This window comes from Ptiloglossa arizonensis, chromosome 5 (assembly GCF_051014685.1).
Source record: "Ptiloglossa arizonensis isolate GNS036 chromosome 5, iyPtiAriz1_principal, whole genome shotgun sequence".
NCBI lineage: Eukaryota > Metazoa > Arthropoda > Insecta > Hymenoptera > Colletidae > Ptiloglossa > Ptiloglossa arizonensis.
In genome coordinates this window covers 27,581,304-27,596,047 of record NC_135052.1, presented here as the reverse complement: position 1 = coordinate 27,596,047, position 14,744 = coordinate 27,581,304, and the positions used below count along the sequence as shown (strand labels likewise).

General features: G+C 41.4%; 1 protein-coding gene across 5 annotated transcripts in view; it reads right to left on the bottom strand.

The window, feature by feature from the left end:
* Positions 1-6: 6 nt before the first annotated feature.
* Positions 7-14,744, bottom strand: part of Syx1a (syntaxin 1A) — a 59,050-nt gene continuing 44,312 nt past the window's right edge. Inside the window, exons 9-11 of one of the 5 annotated variants that reach the window (XR_012992234.1) lie at positions 8,201-11,438; positions 8,028-8,121; positions 7-7,249 (exon numbers count right to left, since the gene is read on the bottom strand). Coding sequence is in view for 1 of the 5 variants with exons in the window: in XM_076312444.1 (XP_076168559.1) it covers positions 8,041-8,121 (81 nt within the window). In the remaining 4 variants the exon portion in view is untranslated. Of the gene's footprint in view, positions 7,250-8,027; positions 11,439-14,744 lie in introns of all 5 variants that reach the window. The other 4 variants (XR_012992235.1, XR_012992236.1, XR_012992233.1 and 1 more) reach the window with 4 other exon arrangements.

Genomic DNA, 14,744 nt, shown 5'->3' with positions numbered 1-14,744 from the left:
GGCTCGTTTGTTTATCTGAACCAACACTTTTTTTTATTTATCCCGTTATCCTGTGTGTTGAACGAGGGCGAAGGAGACGAATGAATGGGACGCGTAACTTGTTACTCCCGTTACATATTGTTGTATATTGTTCGTTTTTCGAGAGAAGATCGTTAAATACATTGAACATCGTGTCGGTTTTTAAAATCTCTTTGCGGACCTTTTTGTTATCTACAGACGTATAGTAACTTCACTGTAGTGCTGACTAAAATCGTTATTCCTGCGGATACGTATCTTCGACGATATATAAAATTAGGGTAAGACAATTAACGCTACTATATTTCGGTAATGTAAAATATACTACTCGTCTACTCAATAGTAAGTCGATAAACGTAAAAGAATATATAATTGTACAGTAAACGCTTGGCTTCTTTTTTTCGCTTGTAAGTAGGTCAATGGGTTGGAAATTATTCGCAAAACGCGAGGGAAAATCGGCGAATCGCGGTCGAGAGGCAAAATGTCCTCGAGTGACCGACCGAAACGATTCTGTCGCGCGGGGTAACGCGTTTTTACAGTCACGTCGGGTGAGCGATTCGCCGATTCGGCTCTCGTTGGTCGACCGAACGTTTGTTTATGCCGCGATCCGACTCCCCAATTTTCTCGCCGTCTATGTATTTTCTTTTTCTTCCTCTATCTCTGTTTCCTATCGAGCCGGATCTACGGTTTGGTTAGGAGGCCTACCGCTATGTATATGTATGTGTATACTCACAGAGGAATTAATCTTTGTGCATGGTTACACGGTGAAAGGGCACATTCAGTTGATCACATGTTATATTTCTACAGCTGCGGTAATCGTCACTCCTCTCTTTGGTTTCCTTCTTCGGACGAGTCCGAGCCTCGCCTCGCCTCGCCACGCGTTCTCTTCCCGCCTCAAGGAATAAAGATTACGACGGTGGATCTCTTAAGATTATTGCCAACTTTGTACAATGTCGATAATAATAATAATAATAACCATAATAATCATAATCATAATAATAGTAATAGTAATAATAATAATAATGATAATAATAATAATGATGATAATAACAATAATTGTACATCGTATTAAAGACGAGAACGAAATAACGATCTATCATTCTTTTCTCGTTCGAGAGGGAGAGAGAGAAGTGAAAATCCGTGCTCGCTCGATGCACAAATACGAGACGCAAATACGATTTATAGGCAGAAAAAACACCGTTGATTTATTGAGTAAGTAACCGTTAGTTGATACAGGTCTCATTTCTTTTTTTTTTCCCCATTTTGTTCATTTTTATGAATCTCGCCTATGAAATATCTACGATAAAAAGTATTCGTACCTCTTTGAACGTGCTAAATTCTGTTGGTTTTTCATATTTCTCTCGCGCTCGCTTTTTCTCGTCGCATGCACTCAACAACCATACACGCATGCACGCACGTACGTACTTTCTTCCGGTCAAGCTCTCGTCCACACTCGTTTGCAGATTCGCACGTTGTGACTCTCCCTTTCTGCGCTTCTTTCATTTTATCGTTCGCACTTTCTTCCCCTTTCTCTCCCGCTCTCTCATTCGCCTACTTTGTTTCTCAGTAATGTAAATTTATTAGTAATCTCACTTTGTCGCGTGGCGCGCACGAGGTGCGCCAGCGCAACCTTCCTTAACGTTACGATTTAACACCGACTTCCCTTCGATCGCTCTTTATTTTTTGTTCGTTTGTTTTGCTTTTTTTTTGTCTCAAAACATCTCGCAAACTTACGATTTACGCTTGAAAGTGGAATTGACACTCATAAGGTTATTGAAATAGTCTCTCGAAGTAATAATTGCACCGATGCGACACGACCAATGTACATTTCACGACACTTTGTCCTGTCGCGTTCAAAGGTCTCTAAAACGTTCCCTCTGCTTTCGTCACGATTCCCGTCTCTCTCTCACTCTCTCCCCGCCCTCTTTTGTTGTTTATTTCTCGCTCTCGATTTCTACTTCATTTGGCTCGTGTTTCGTACACTGGATGGACGAGGTTCCGCGATAGGGAACACACGTTCTTTTTGTTCGCTCGGTAGCGAACCCTCGGTTCGAAGTCCTCGAAGAGGATTCATCGAGGAGAATAGAAATTTCAGTTTCCTGCGAGCAGATGACCGGCTTCTAGATCTTCCGTTACCATTCGCGAGAGTGCGCGCGCGAAGTGTTTATGTTTAGACGCAGAGATCGAGAGGGAAAGAGAGACAGACAGGCGGACACCAAAATCACGAACGCGCGCGGGATAGGTTTGGAGATTCGCTCTCCAATTTCAGCACGTCACAAGGAAAACAACGAAGCTAAAGATTGACTACTATCGAGAAAGCCTCTCGTTCTTTCTTAGGCCAAACCGAGTAATGATCGTGTGCGATCCTTGCTTCGAAAAATTTGCCCATGCTACTGCAGCTGCACGAACGCGACTAGCCGCGTAGCGGTTTCTTTCTAAATACGCGATGCGCAAGATAAGTGCGCGTAACGTTATTAGCTGCGGTCGTGTACGTTGCTCTGCCGATAGCGTAGTAATATTATGCACATTTACCTTGTGTACCGCGTTTCTGTTCAGAAACAGACCGCTTCTCAGCTAGCAACGTTTACGCAGCTGTAAGTGGTACGAACAAATTTTTTCGACGACAGTGTACCGACGAAATCTACCGTACCTCGGAAAACTGATTCGATGGTAAGAAAGGAAGGTTTTCAATTCCTATCGCGAGAGTCGCTGTACACGCGCGTGTAAGAGAAAAACCCTAACGACGTACGAGATTTAAAACTAGAATAAAAAATAACCTAGACGGTAGATTGTTTACAGCGGTGGACTCGGATAGAAAATCCATGCGCACAGGAGACGACGCGTTCGTCTCTTATCGTGCTCGCGACTTCTCGTCTCGGTAGGTACTGGCTGAGCGGACAGCACGTGGTTGAGTAGTCGAACGACTAACTATTAGAGCCGGCAACGTATTCGCGACAAAAAGATTGCTTCGAGTGTGGTGGTGGTGGTGGTGGTGGTAGTCCGTAAAGAGGAAAGCGTTTCGCGTCTCGCGGCAATTTTACGAATCTCGCGAACCACCAAAATCTAAATATTTAATAAACACCGAGAAAGAGAGAGTGAGAGAGATCCGAGTAATTGTTTTCGTCGGAGCGACGAACGCTAGGTTCGCGAACCGATATTTCCATTGGAGACGCGAAGCAACGTTTAGAGAGCGCGCCGCGCCGTTCGAAGTGACAAGACCTCGCGAGTTGAAGCGGACACTCGATCACTCGCTGCGGAATAATCCGGTTAGGGCGTGTTTCGAATGAGAAATAAATTCGAAACAATTATTCTTGCGACACCTGACGAATACACCGAAGCGAACGACACACAGCATCCACTTCGACAACGGAATGGAACTCGAACTATTTCGATTCGAAAAGCCAGACACAACAAATACCGAGTACGTCTTTACTCGGCGATTGTTTCAGCTCGTGACAGAGGGATTACACGTTAACTTTACCTTTAGTTGTATCGAATGATTAAGTAATAGATCGTGGCAACGTAACTATCTAAACTAACAATTATTATGCCTCTGTACAATGCAAAGTGATTTTTAAGTATCGTTAATTATCCTTATCATTATCATCGTCCTCCTCGTCATCGTCATATCATCATCGTTATAGTACTTTCCTTCCGTTTTTCCGCCTTTATCGTCACGGTATTCATTTCCACCACCACATTATCGCACTATGTTAATATCGTTATTACAGCAACGTACGCGACGTGGCCTGTGTGTAGCGTAACTGTTTTACCTTTATATCATTTTTAAACATTAACCCATAATCTTTTAAATATATGTACCTCAACGTTCATATAATATAATCAACAAAACATTAACACGAACGTCGCTCGTTCCTTGCTCGAAAAGCGATTATTTAATTGATAGTTCACGAGCAACAGGCGTCGCGAATAATAAATTATTATCGTTAATATATTACTCTTTTCGACTGTGCCGACTAACTATGTATATATACATGTAACGCGCATATATGTGTGTCTGCATATGTGTATGTTTATCATGTTGTATGTGTATATAAGAATGCGCGCGTGTTTGTAAATACCTTTGTATGCATGTACGTGTTTATGTGCGCGCGAACGCGATATCGCGCGCGTGTTGCTCTGTATATATATAGTGTTACATATGTATACATTCCGTGTACATACGGTATATCGGTACGACCCAGATATTATCATCGACGATTGTATTACCGTTAATTATTTCCCCGTAACACCTATATTATATTATTGCTGCAGCTTTATAGATACCCTCTTCCCTCCTCGCGTGTTTTTCGCCTCTGCGTCACATTTCCCCCTCCCCCCTTCTACCGACATCTTGTATTCCGCGCCGCGACCGATCGTTTCAACGACGATACATATTTTTCGCGAAATACTTCTTCCCGACTTCACACGAATCTTCGACGACCGACAGAGCCCATGCTGATTCTAAACTTTCAAACAAACGAAGGCAAATTGTCTGATCGGATTCGCGAAATGCGCGAGCCGTCATCGTCGTCGTTGTCGTGAACTGCTCGCCAACCAATTCAGAGTACGCGATAGCGGACGCAACAGCTGCGAACTGAATTAATCTGTACTGTACTGTACAGTATCGTACCGTACCGTACCGTACCGTACCGTACCGTACCGTACCGTACCGTACCGTACCGTACCGTACCGTACCGTACCGCACTGCGTTGTGTACTATTACTGTACCGAAAGAAACCAAACGCTCGTGTCTCGCCCATGTTCGTAACCGCTCACGGAAGGGTCGCGTGCAAATTATAGGCAACAAAATGAACGAACGAACCAACGAACGAAATGTTTACGTACCGTAACAGCAACACAAACGGAAAGAAGAAAAATTTGATTCAAGGTTAGGTTCGCAGAGCAGCGGCGAGTTCGGGATAACGCGCTAGCCCCCATCGCGATGTTTATATTCCGCTCGTCGAACGGCGACTGTTGCTGCACGGGTTACGGGACACGACGCGCGTCGATTACGTCCGCCAAAGTATCCGGAACTACCGAAGAACAAAACGGGGTTTCGTCGATTCCGAAAAAAAATGAGTCATCGTCCACAAAATGGAACGAAACGTTTTACGTCGATCAATCGATCGAACCCAATACCTAATGGGGTTTCCTGCAACGCAAAGTCGAAGACGCTCCATCGATCTCTCGATTCGATAAAGCAGCGTCGGCCAATCAAACACACAGGCATCGAAAGCGAGAATCAAGCTACTTACGTGTACATATTGCGGTAAAATAAAAATTATCCTAAGATTGCGACGCGCTTGGAAATTCTTCCTTTGCGAGCTCGTAACACGGTTTCGCGATACCCCCTCGACCGTCAAACAGTCCCTGTAGAAACGAAACTGTCTTCTTCCGCTCTACACCTCGCTAAACCACTCCACCACCGTTGCTCGGGATCAGTTAGGTTCGTTAACTTGTGTCGTTTGCGAATTGAATCGACGAAACTAGACACTAGAAATTAAAGTCGTTACTTTTCCTAAAACTGAAACGTGTCTGTGTATTCGTGAACGGGAAACATTACTATTTTCGAAAATTATTGCCGTTACGGCGCAGAGAGCAGAGACAGGCAAAATTTGATTCGAATAGACAACGAATGAAAACAACGTAGCAATTTATTCGCAACGTTATTCGATGAAACGATTAAATTTTCCTTTGTTAATCGTGAAATATTTAATTTCGCATTGTAAAAGTCTAATCTTTATTCGACGAGTAACGGTAAACGGTTGTTTATACATTTATTCGTTATTCGAAATTTGTATCTAGTTAAATATTTCGCCCATTTCTGGCAGAGAGGTCTAGCATAGAAATTGTACGCTTCGAATCCGTCTGATATGTAAAGAGTGATCGTGTGCGTCGTTCAAGTATCGCGCGAATCGAAGTGATCGATTACTTTCGAACGCGTACATTCGAGATCTGTAAAGAACTAATTTCCAAGCTCGTTTAAAAATCACAGTGAAAAGATTGCACTTGGGTGGGTTAGTTGGTAGAGTCTGACGCGGCTACCAGAGCTAGATCCGACGGTGACGGTACGACGCAAAAAAAACGCCTCGACGAACGAGAGAATCGCTTGGTAGCCTCGTAGCGTCTCGCGTTACAGAAAAACTCCATTGGGTCTTAGACTTTGGCTCGGAACGAGATACGTCGATACGTACGTTCGCGATTATCAATGGCCAGCTATATGTTATTCGCGATGGACGCAGGCAGTTGCTTCGAATACTGTTTCTTTTCTTCTCGTAGGCCGTACAGCCCAGGTAGGTACGCGTGGCACGCGTGGTTTGCGGCTCGGCTCCGTTTCGTACGACCTTTCTCGTTATTCTCCCGGCCGAGTACAGATTGACCAACGTCGTTCGCTCGAGAGAATAACGACTCGGGCTGATCCAACGAGCGAACGCGTGTCGCGGCCGCCCCCTTCCCGTCGCGATGCACGAACACGAGTTTGTTTTTGCCGTTTAAATTCGATTATTCGCGACAATATCGTGCACGCGTCTTTATCGTCTTTGGCGGATGAGTCTATCGAGGATAGAAAAGAAAGGAACCCGTCTAGCGGTTGAGGAAGGGAGAAAACACGAAGTGTGGAATGTGCACGATCGCGTATCGGAATGACTGTTACATTGCGAAAGAAAGCGAGACCGATCAAAATCGGCGAAGGACGACACTAGCTACGCCTTGGTGAAAAAGTTCGCGATGCTCGTGGAACGGGACGAGACTAGCGACGAAGCTGTCCGTAAAACGGATTCGCTGAAAGCCGAACGAAACGAAACCGGGATTACAACGATTTCATCGAGGCCGGCACAGCGACAGCGACAGAGGACAATCGTGCAAACAACGACAGCGGCAGCAGCGGCAATTCTTCGTCCTCCGAGCTGTCTCGTTGTTCTGGTTATTCCCCTGGTATTAGGCAGGCGAAATGGGAGAAGCAGGAGGACGAATTCAGCGACGATCAGTGAGACGAGGAGCGGCGAGAGTCGACGCGAAGTTCGTCGACGACGCCACGGTCGTGATCGAAGCAAAGCCGGTGGATGACTGCTGCGACGGGACCGTCGATGGAACCGATGTCGACCACGCCGACGACGACGATCGTTTGACTTTGAAACGATGAGATTTCTTACGTTTCGGGCCGACTTGCTTGGGTACAGATGCTGCCGACGGCTCGCATTCGCGTACACGACGGCGACGCCTTTGGACTGTTCTGAAAAAGCAATGGCGTGGATCATTCGTGCGTGTTTCGTGTCCTATTCTTTGTCTCTGCTATTCTTCCTTTGTTCGATTAACCCAGTGGATCCTAACATTCGTAACTTCTCTAAGCTCACGACACAGTTCAGAGGGAAAAGAAGCGCTATATAGTTCTTGATCGTAAATTATAATAGTAACAATGTTAGAAACTATACAAAAATAAATATTCAACAAATAATTAACATCTTAATTTATATCTCCTATTTGTACTCTCTAAAGATTAAATTTGTTCAACAAAAAGTGGGCTGTATTAACAGAGAGCCTGTCTGCACATATCGTGCATTTTATTTAATTCGGAGTAAAACAGAGAACTATTAGTGCAAGTACGAATAATAGTGATTCTATACGAGAAAATGAATTTTAAAATTACTTTCACTTTTCAAAAGTGAATGGTAAACGTTTTCTCTGTAACATACTAAAAGAACTCTTAATTCTGATAAAATTTGCAATTTTCAATGTTTTTCCGAGGCAACAAAGCCTCGACTGAAAATATTTGATTCTGTATTTCCGATTCATTTTCTCGTGTTCTCTGCTTATATCGCCAGTTACGCCTCATCCTAAATAATATGTACATCATGTTTCTTAATAACGAGGCAAGAATAATTAAGATGTAATAATGATATCGCGACCGTCCAAGAGACGAGTTTTCATCGGACCTGATTGCTTTGACCATCTTTCGGACAGCTGCTGATGCCAATGGGTTAACCGTCAACTTTTAAATGCTAAGCGTATACCTGGTTGCGGCGTTCACAGTCCAAAGTATCCACCGACGGTGGTGGCCAGAACAACGACGAGTATAGCGACGCAAATCATGATCATGATCTTCTTCTGCACTCGGCATCACGGATCGGCAAAAACACAATTATCGATTATAAACGTAGTACGCAACGTACCAATTCGATCCTACCGTACGTATCCGCTACGATCTTCCCTCTGCTATGCTACGCACCACGTTGCGTTGTTCGCGCACGCGTTTTCTTCTCTTCGTTACGCATACCTTTCGGTTCCTCTCGAATCGCAGCTTGTGTACCTCTCTGCGTGTGTGCACCTGCCAATTTCTGTCCGTCTCTTCGAATCGCTGGATCATCGATCCATCAAGTGGAAAATACGCAACGGTAACCAATTGTTTACGCGGAAATTCTATCCCTTTCCGAACGGATAGACGTATCGATCCTATCCATCTCGTCCGAGGAAGAAAAAATCGTCCGTCACTATTGTACCAACACATTCGCTGCTCTTTTCTTTCAATATAGTATTACGCTTGTGTTAAACTGCGTTCGACAAGGAATCAACGGTTCACAACTTGACCGTTCGTAATCGTAAATATTATTACCTGTTCTATACAAATGCAATTATTTACATAATGCACGTCGCGAACGGTATTGCGACCGCTCACGACGGGACAATCGCTTTCGACAAATACATACGTTTCGTTTCAGCGACTGGGTATCGTGAGACACTTGCATACAAAGACCCAATGACTCGTCGCGCGACGAGTGCGAAACAAAATCGTGGCGACACGTTAGTTGGCGCGGTTTCGTATCAATTCGTTGGCCGTTGTTCTTCGCGTCGACTACGGACATACTGTGTAGAGCTGCTCGAGATCATCCGAATATACATGAATAGCGAAGTGCGGGACGCAACGATCCCAAATATTCTCGCGACGGAACGAGACACGTTGCAAAGCGGAATCCCGCCGAGTGACTCGTACGTAGTCGGAATATCTCGGCTTCTTTCGCGGAACGCGATTCTTCCGAGGTGAAGAATCCACGAAAGAAGCCGAAGCACTCCGATCGTACACGAGCGACTTAGGAAATCTGAGCGGCTTGGAAGAACAACGGAACTCGCTTTATTTAGTCTTGAATCTTCGGGTCGAGATTTCCTCGCTTTTTGAGAGATCCCGAATAGCTCTAATCCATGATACGCGTATATGTGTTGTATAGGTACTTGCACGCGACGCATCTCAAGTCACGAGGTAGTTTCAAGCCGAGAACCTGGGAACGGAAATAAAAACAAAAGAGCGAGGAGTTGACTCGACACGTGCTGGCCAACGATCGATGAGACAGTGTTGCGGCGTTTGTCGGTAAAAACACGCCAAATGGAATTTGATCGGACGAGTATCGTCCGTCGGACTAGACACGGGTACTCCTTTCTCGTTTTTGACCCGTAATCGTCTCGCATACGCGAACGGTGACGATTTGTTACGCCGTGGTGTTCACTTATTTATTTATCTCCTCAATCCCGACGAACACAACTTGTTTGTCTCCTACTTTTTTTCTCACCATTCAGGATCGATCGGGGAAACCATTCACGAAACTTATAGGGAACGAAAACTGTTAATTTTTGCTGGCTCATTTTCGTAACTGCTTTGCACACTGTTTCCTGAAATTCTCGTATACTCGCTCGATCTTCTTACAACGAATACACCAGAATGATTAGAAGAATAATGAACACACTAGTATCGCGCAATACATGATGAATATCAATTTCTGGGAACAAAACACAATATTGCGATCACTCGACAAACGTAGATTGCGTGCTTTCGTGCAATGGGTACATGTAGCTGCGACCAAGAGAAGAATCGTAGAAAGAGAATCGTTCGAGCTTCGGTGTAGGCCATAACGTTCCCTTTGACGCGGATAGATATTATCGCTCAAAGCTGTACGAAACATTCATAGCAGCACCAGTACCAGCGCCAGTGCTAGTGCTAGTACTAGTAGTAGAAGATGGAGCGAACTCGAAACGGTAAAGGACCGTGATCAGCAATGTACTTGGCAATTCGAACCGACTTGTCTCTTCTCTCTTCTCTGGTTTGTCTTCACTACAGAGACTACACGTCGATAGTGTCGGAGCAGAGATGTGCAAAATTTGATTCGAACAACCGACGAACAAAAACAATTCTATAACATACTTATTTTTAATTATTCGTGCTTGTTTGTAAAATAATTTTAAATTTTAAAGTCTCCGTGGAAATTATCTTCCACATTATATGTGCATTGCGCGATAAAATAGCGTAAATAATTTATCAGAGTTTGTTCGTTTCATTATTGCTCGTCTTTTGTTCGTTACTCAAAATATTTATTTCGAGAATTGTGCTCATCTCTGGTGCGAAGTGTCGTTTCGAGTACCGACCGTAATCGGCTGAATTGAACACGACGAAGAAACGAGAGAAGTGACGACCAGTCGGTCAACAGTCACACACGATGAACCAACGTACACTCGCACCTTTGACGTATACGCTGGCCGCGTTAGTGGAACAAAGTAGCTGCGGTTAATGAGTTATTGCGTTAACGAATAAGTTGCTTCAGAGTTAGAGATTAGAGCCGAGGAAACCCGGAGTTATTGCGTTAACGAATAAGTTACTTCAGAGTTAGAGATTAGAGCCGAGGAAACCTGGAGCTCGAGAGGAGGATAGCAAAGCCAATGTTAGTGGCTGCCAGGTCTGTGTTGGGTTGGATGCTCAGCCGACCCGCTACTTCCCTTCGACAGATATTGTGGAGAGAAAAAAAGATCGGTTCTGAAAGGAATTTCGAATCGTATTGGCTCGGACGTCTTAAGCAAATATTACTCGACGCTCTTCGTATTCAACTTATCAGAGATGGTCCAACTTTTATTCGAATAACAGATGAGAAACAAAAGAACTGTATTTGCAATGTTTGTTTAATTGAAAAGTTATACTTTCGTGAGAGGTTTTTATTCGTTTCTTTTTTTAAATAAATATTGTTATCCAGTAACGAATAGAAAGATATTTTTCTTTCATTGGTTATTCGAAATTTTTTATTTATACGAGACTCGTGGCCATCTCCGTTACTCACACTATCGCGGTTCCCCTTAATCCGAGAGCGATCTTTATTTCTGCTTACCCCAGTTCTTCTTTTCGTGTCTCCGTTTCTTCCTTCGCAATATCGTTTGCGAATCTCGACCTATCCTCCCCTCCTTCTATCGTATCTCATCCTCTCCTCTCATCGAGTTGGCCGCGCGTGTTTTTTCTATCCATGTTCCACGAAAACAAAACAAAAACGTTCCCCGCTTCTCCCGTGCCATTACTGCACAGATTTTTAGCTACTACCCGGAACGCATGCTATTATTATAGAGATTAATATCACGGCCAATATTAAGACGCAGATTACGATGAACATCATTTTCTGTGGACAAAAAAAGAAAGATACGATTCGCATCAGAAGCCGCAAGTAGAACGCCGAATCGACGACAAAACGAATCGGTCAAATCGTACAAAGTGTAGACACCATTAGAGGGAAACAGAAATATCGGATGCGTCGTCTTTACGGATTCAATCAAAAGCGAAAAACGTATCGATTTGTCACACAGTAGAGAAGAACGATCAAACAGATTTTATAGACGGATGGACAGATAGACACAAACAGACAAACAGATAGAAAGCAACGAGGGAGAGAGAGTGAAGCTAAAGAAACGTTCTACGGTAACTCCTCGATAAAAGTCACGAATTCGGATCCGCTTGGAGACTTTTATCGAGTGCGAATGATTTTTTTTAAGAAATAAACTCGATCGTTAATGCAAAGTAAGAATATTCGTTCTTTTTTCTCCTCAATAAATCGTCATTGATTAAACGAGGAGTCCAAACACGACCTCGTTCGGATTATTTTTAATTACATGTTATTCGAATCATTTTGAAAAATGTTCAATCAAGTACAAATAGTTCGAATATGGTCGAATTTGGATTCATTTTCATCGGGAAATTTTCACGAATCCGTTTATTATGAACTCAAAAATATAATGTTAAAAAAATTTTAATTTTCAATAGAGAATATTCGGTATTTTACTGTATTGATTTTACTTGGAGCGCTGAAGGAACCAAAAAAGTAATGTTGATGATTCTGAAATTTTTAACGAGGAAACAATCCGAACTTTTAACGAGGAGTTACAATATTTTACAAATGTATACAACGGGCAGGGTCCCACTTAAGAGGTCTTCCTACCATAATGGGTTGACATCAGCATCGAATTTGTTTCTTTTGTATTTTCTGCAAGTATACAGGGTGTTTCACCAAAATCAGATCCTCTAGTTGTCCTGTCTTGTTGCAACGATTGATGAAAAATATTGCACACGTTATTTAAACGCTCTTGAAGAGCGAATACGCTACAAGGAAAATTTGTTTAAATATCATCATCTTTGGAGATAAGATTATTTCATAACTTCAAGTACAGAATGATTATTTCCGATGTTATTTCATGAGGTAAAATAACGTCATTGTATTTTAAAAATAGAATAATCATGAGATAAGATAATATGTTATTTGAGGTAGTATTTCAAATAACATTATTTTACAAGTATTTAGATGTAACTGAAAATGGAAGTAGCAGTGAACATGTTTACGAATCGAGAGAAATTCTACGCGTTAAAAAACTTCTCGATACGAATCCATACGTTGACGATACTTATGTAAAAAAGAAAACTAGAATTCGTGAAATCTTCTTCCAACCGGTGAGGTTTCATCGATTTTCGCTATTTTGGCGAGTGTAGGTTCGACAAACGATAAACGATACAAATTTTAAACTAATTATAATACAAAATTAAATAAGTTTATAAAATTCCTTTATAAAATAAGAAAAGTATATTTCAAAGAGTGACAGTGTATGTTTCAGTCACTCACAGTATGTTTTAGAACTACTTCGTACTAGTTTTACAGTTACAAAATTGGAGAAAGCTTGTTAATATTTTGTTCTTAGAAATGTTCGTGTAGAAAGATCCCTTAAAAACGGGGATTCCGCGACTGTTCGCAAGCAAGGACAAAAGCACACGTTGACGTTCCGTGACATCGCACAAGCTGCCAACAGCGCCATCTACGTTAACCTCTTCAAGAATAGTGCGCAACTGTATTGAAATAATGTAACCTAGAAGTTATCGCTAAAGTTGCGAATAAATATTCGTACTTAAGTTTTCCACTTGTATAATCATGGTCTATCATCTAAGAAGATTGATTAATTAATCGCTCGATATAAGTTTGAATTTTTCCTTGCTTCGAAGAAAATAAAGTCGTCCTTGAAAAGGTTAAAATTTTTCGTCACCGGTTACATTAAAAGACGTCCAAAGGAAGTTGAACAAAAGCCAAGCAAAGGAAGAAAAACGTAGAAGGAAGGAAAGGGGAAGATTTGAACTGAATTCGCTATGTGAATCTACGTAGAGTAAGTGTTGCTAAGAAAAGTATGGCTATGAGGGAAACATAATATGGCAGCAATAGTTTCTTTATAGGTGGCAACCTACAGGTGATTTGAAGGTCAATTTTGTTTCTTCGACTGGAATAATTAATATTCTGACGGAATTCAATTGGGTAAAAAATATTGAGAATAAAAGTATTAAGGTACATTTACCTTATATAAAATATTACATAAGATATTATATAAATTATAAAATTATAAAATTATAAAACAAATATTCAGAGATACCTGAGAATCGATATGTTAACTGTAATCTTTGAACTGCAGAAGTTATGTTTAAAAAAAATGTACTATTTGAAAAATGATCTATGATTTAAAGTCAATGTGTAATATACTAGTAGTTGAATATATTATAAAATATTAGTTCCAAAATATGTGTATCTTAATACTATTATTATACAAAATTTGTTACTCTTTCGCATTCTGCCATAAGAAAGTTGGTCATTCTATAAACAAAAAAAAGAACAAAAATAAATATGACCTTTAAATCTCCTTTGTATCTATTTCTATAAATAAACTATTGCCACTAAATGATGTGTTTACCAGAGCCATAGAAGGTTTGTCAGCAACACTTTTTCCTATTGTTTAAAATAGGGAAGATATTAACATGTTCTGTTTATAGTGGACCAATCTGTAAATGTATATGTAATACACAAAGCAGATCAACAGTATTAGAAAATTATTGACGTCTTGTGATGGATTGGTGGCAGACTTACACCAGTAATCCATTTGAACAATTTCAAACTAAAAATTGAAAAGGTTTCTGAAAATATAGCGCAGAGACACATTTTTAACTGTCTGAGGTTTTCCATATCGAAGTAAGCTATACATTGATGGTAGGAATATCATTCCAAGGAAATGTATTCATAGACTTATTAATGAATATGCAAGGAAAGATTCAAATCTAGAAAGAGATCGTAGTTGAATAGATGATGACAATGATAATGACATGATGATAATCACTAGCTGACGAAGTCACGTGTGCGTGATAACGGCTGTCAATGCAAAGACGCTAGAATATGTTACTTGTTACTAAAATAATATCGTTACAAGAATAAACAAATTCGATGATTCAAATGTTGTTCGTCCGCCCATTGTAAATTACGTAATTAACCACATAATTGTCACGTTCAAGTATTAAGACACATAATCATCGGATAAATAACTGAAATCATGCTTAGTGATTAAATTAATAAAGAGTGAAATAAAAGGAGGAATATAAAATGTAGAGTATACAATTTTACATATATTTT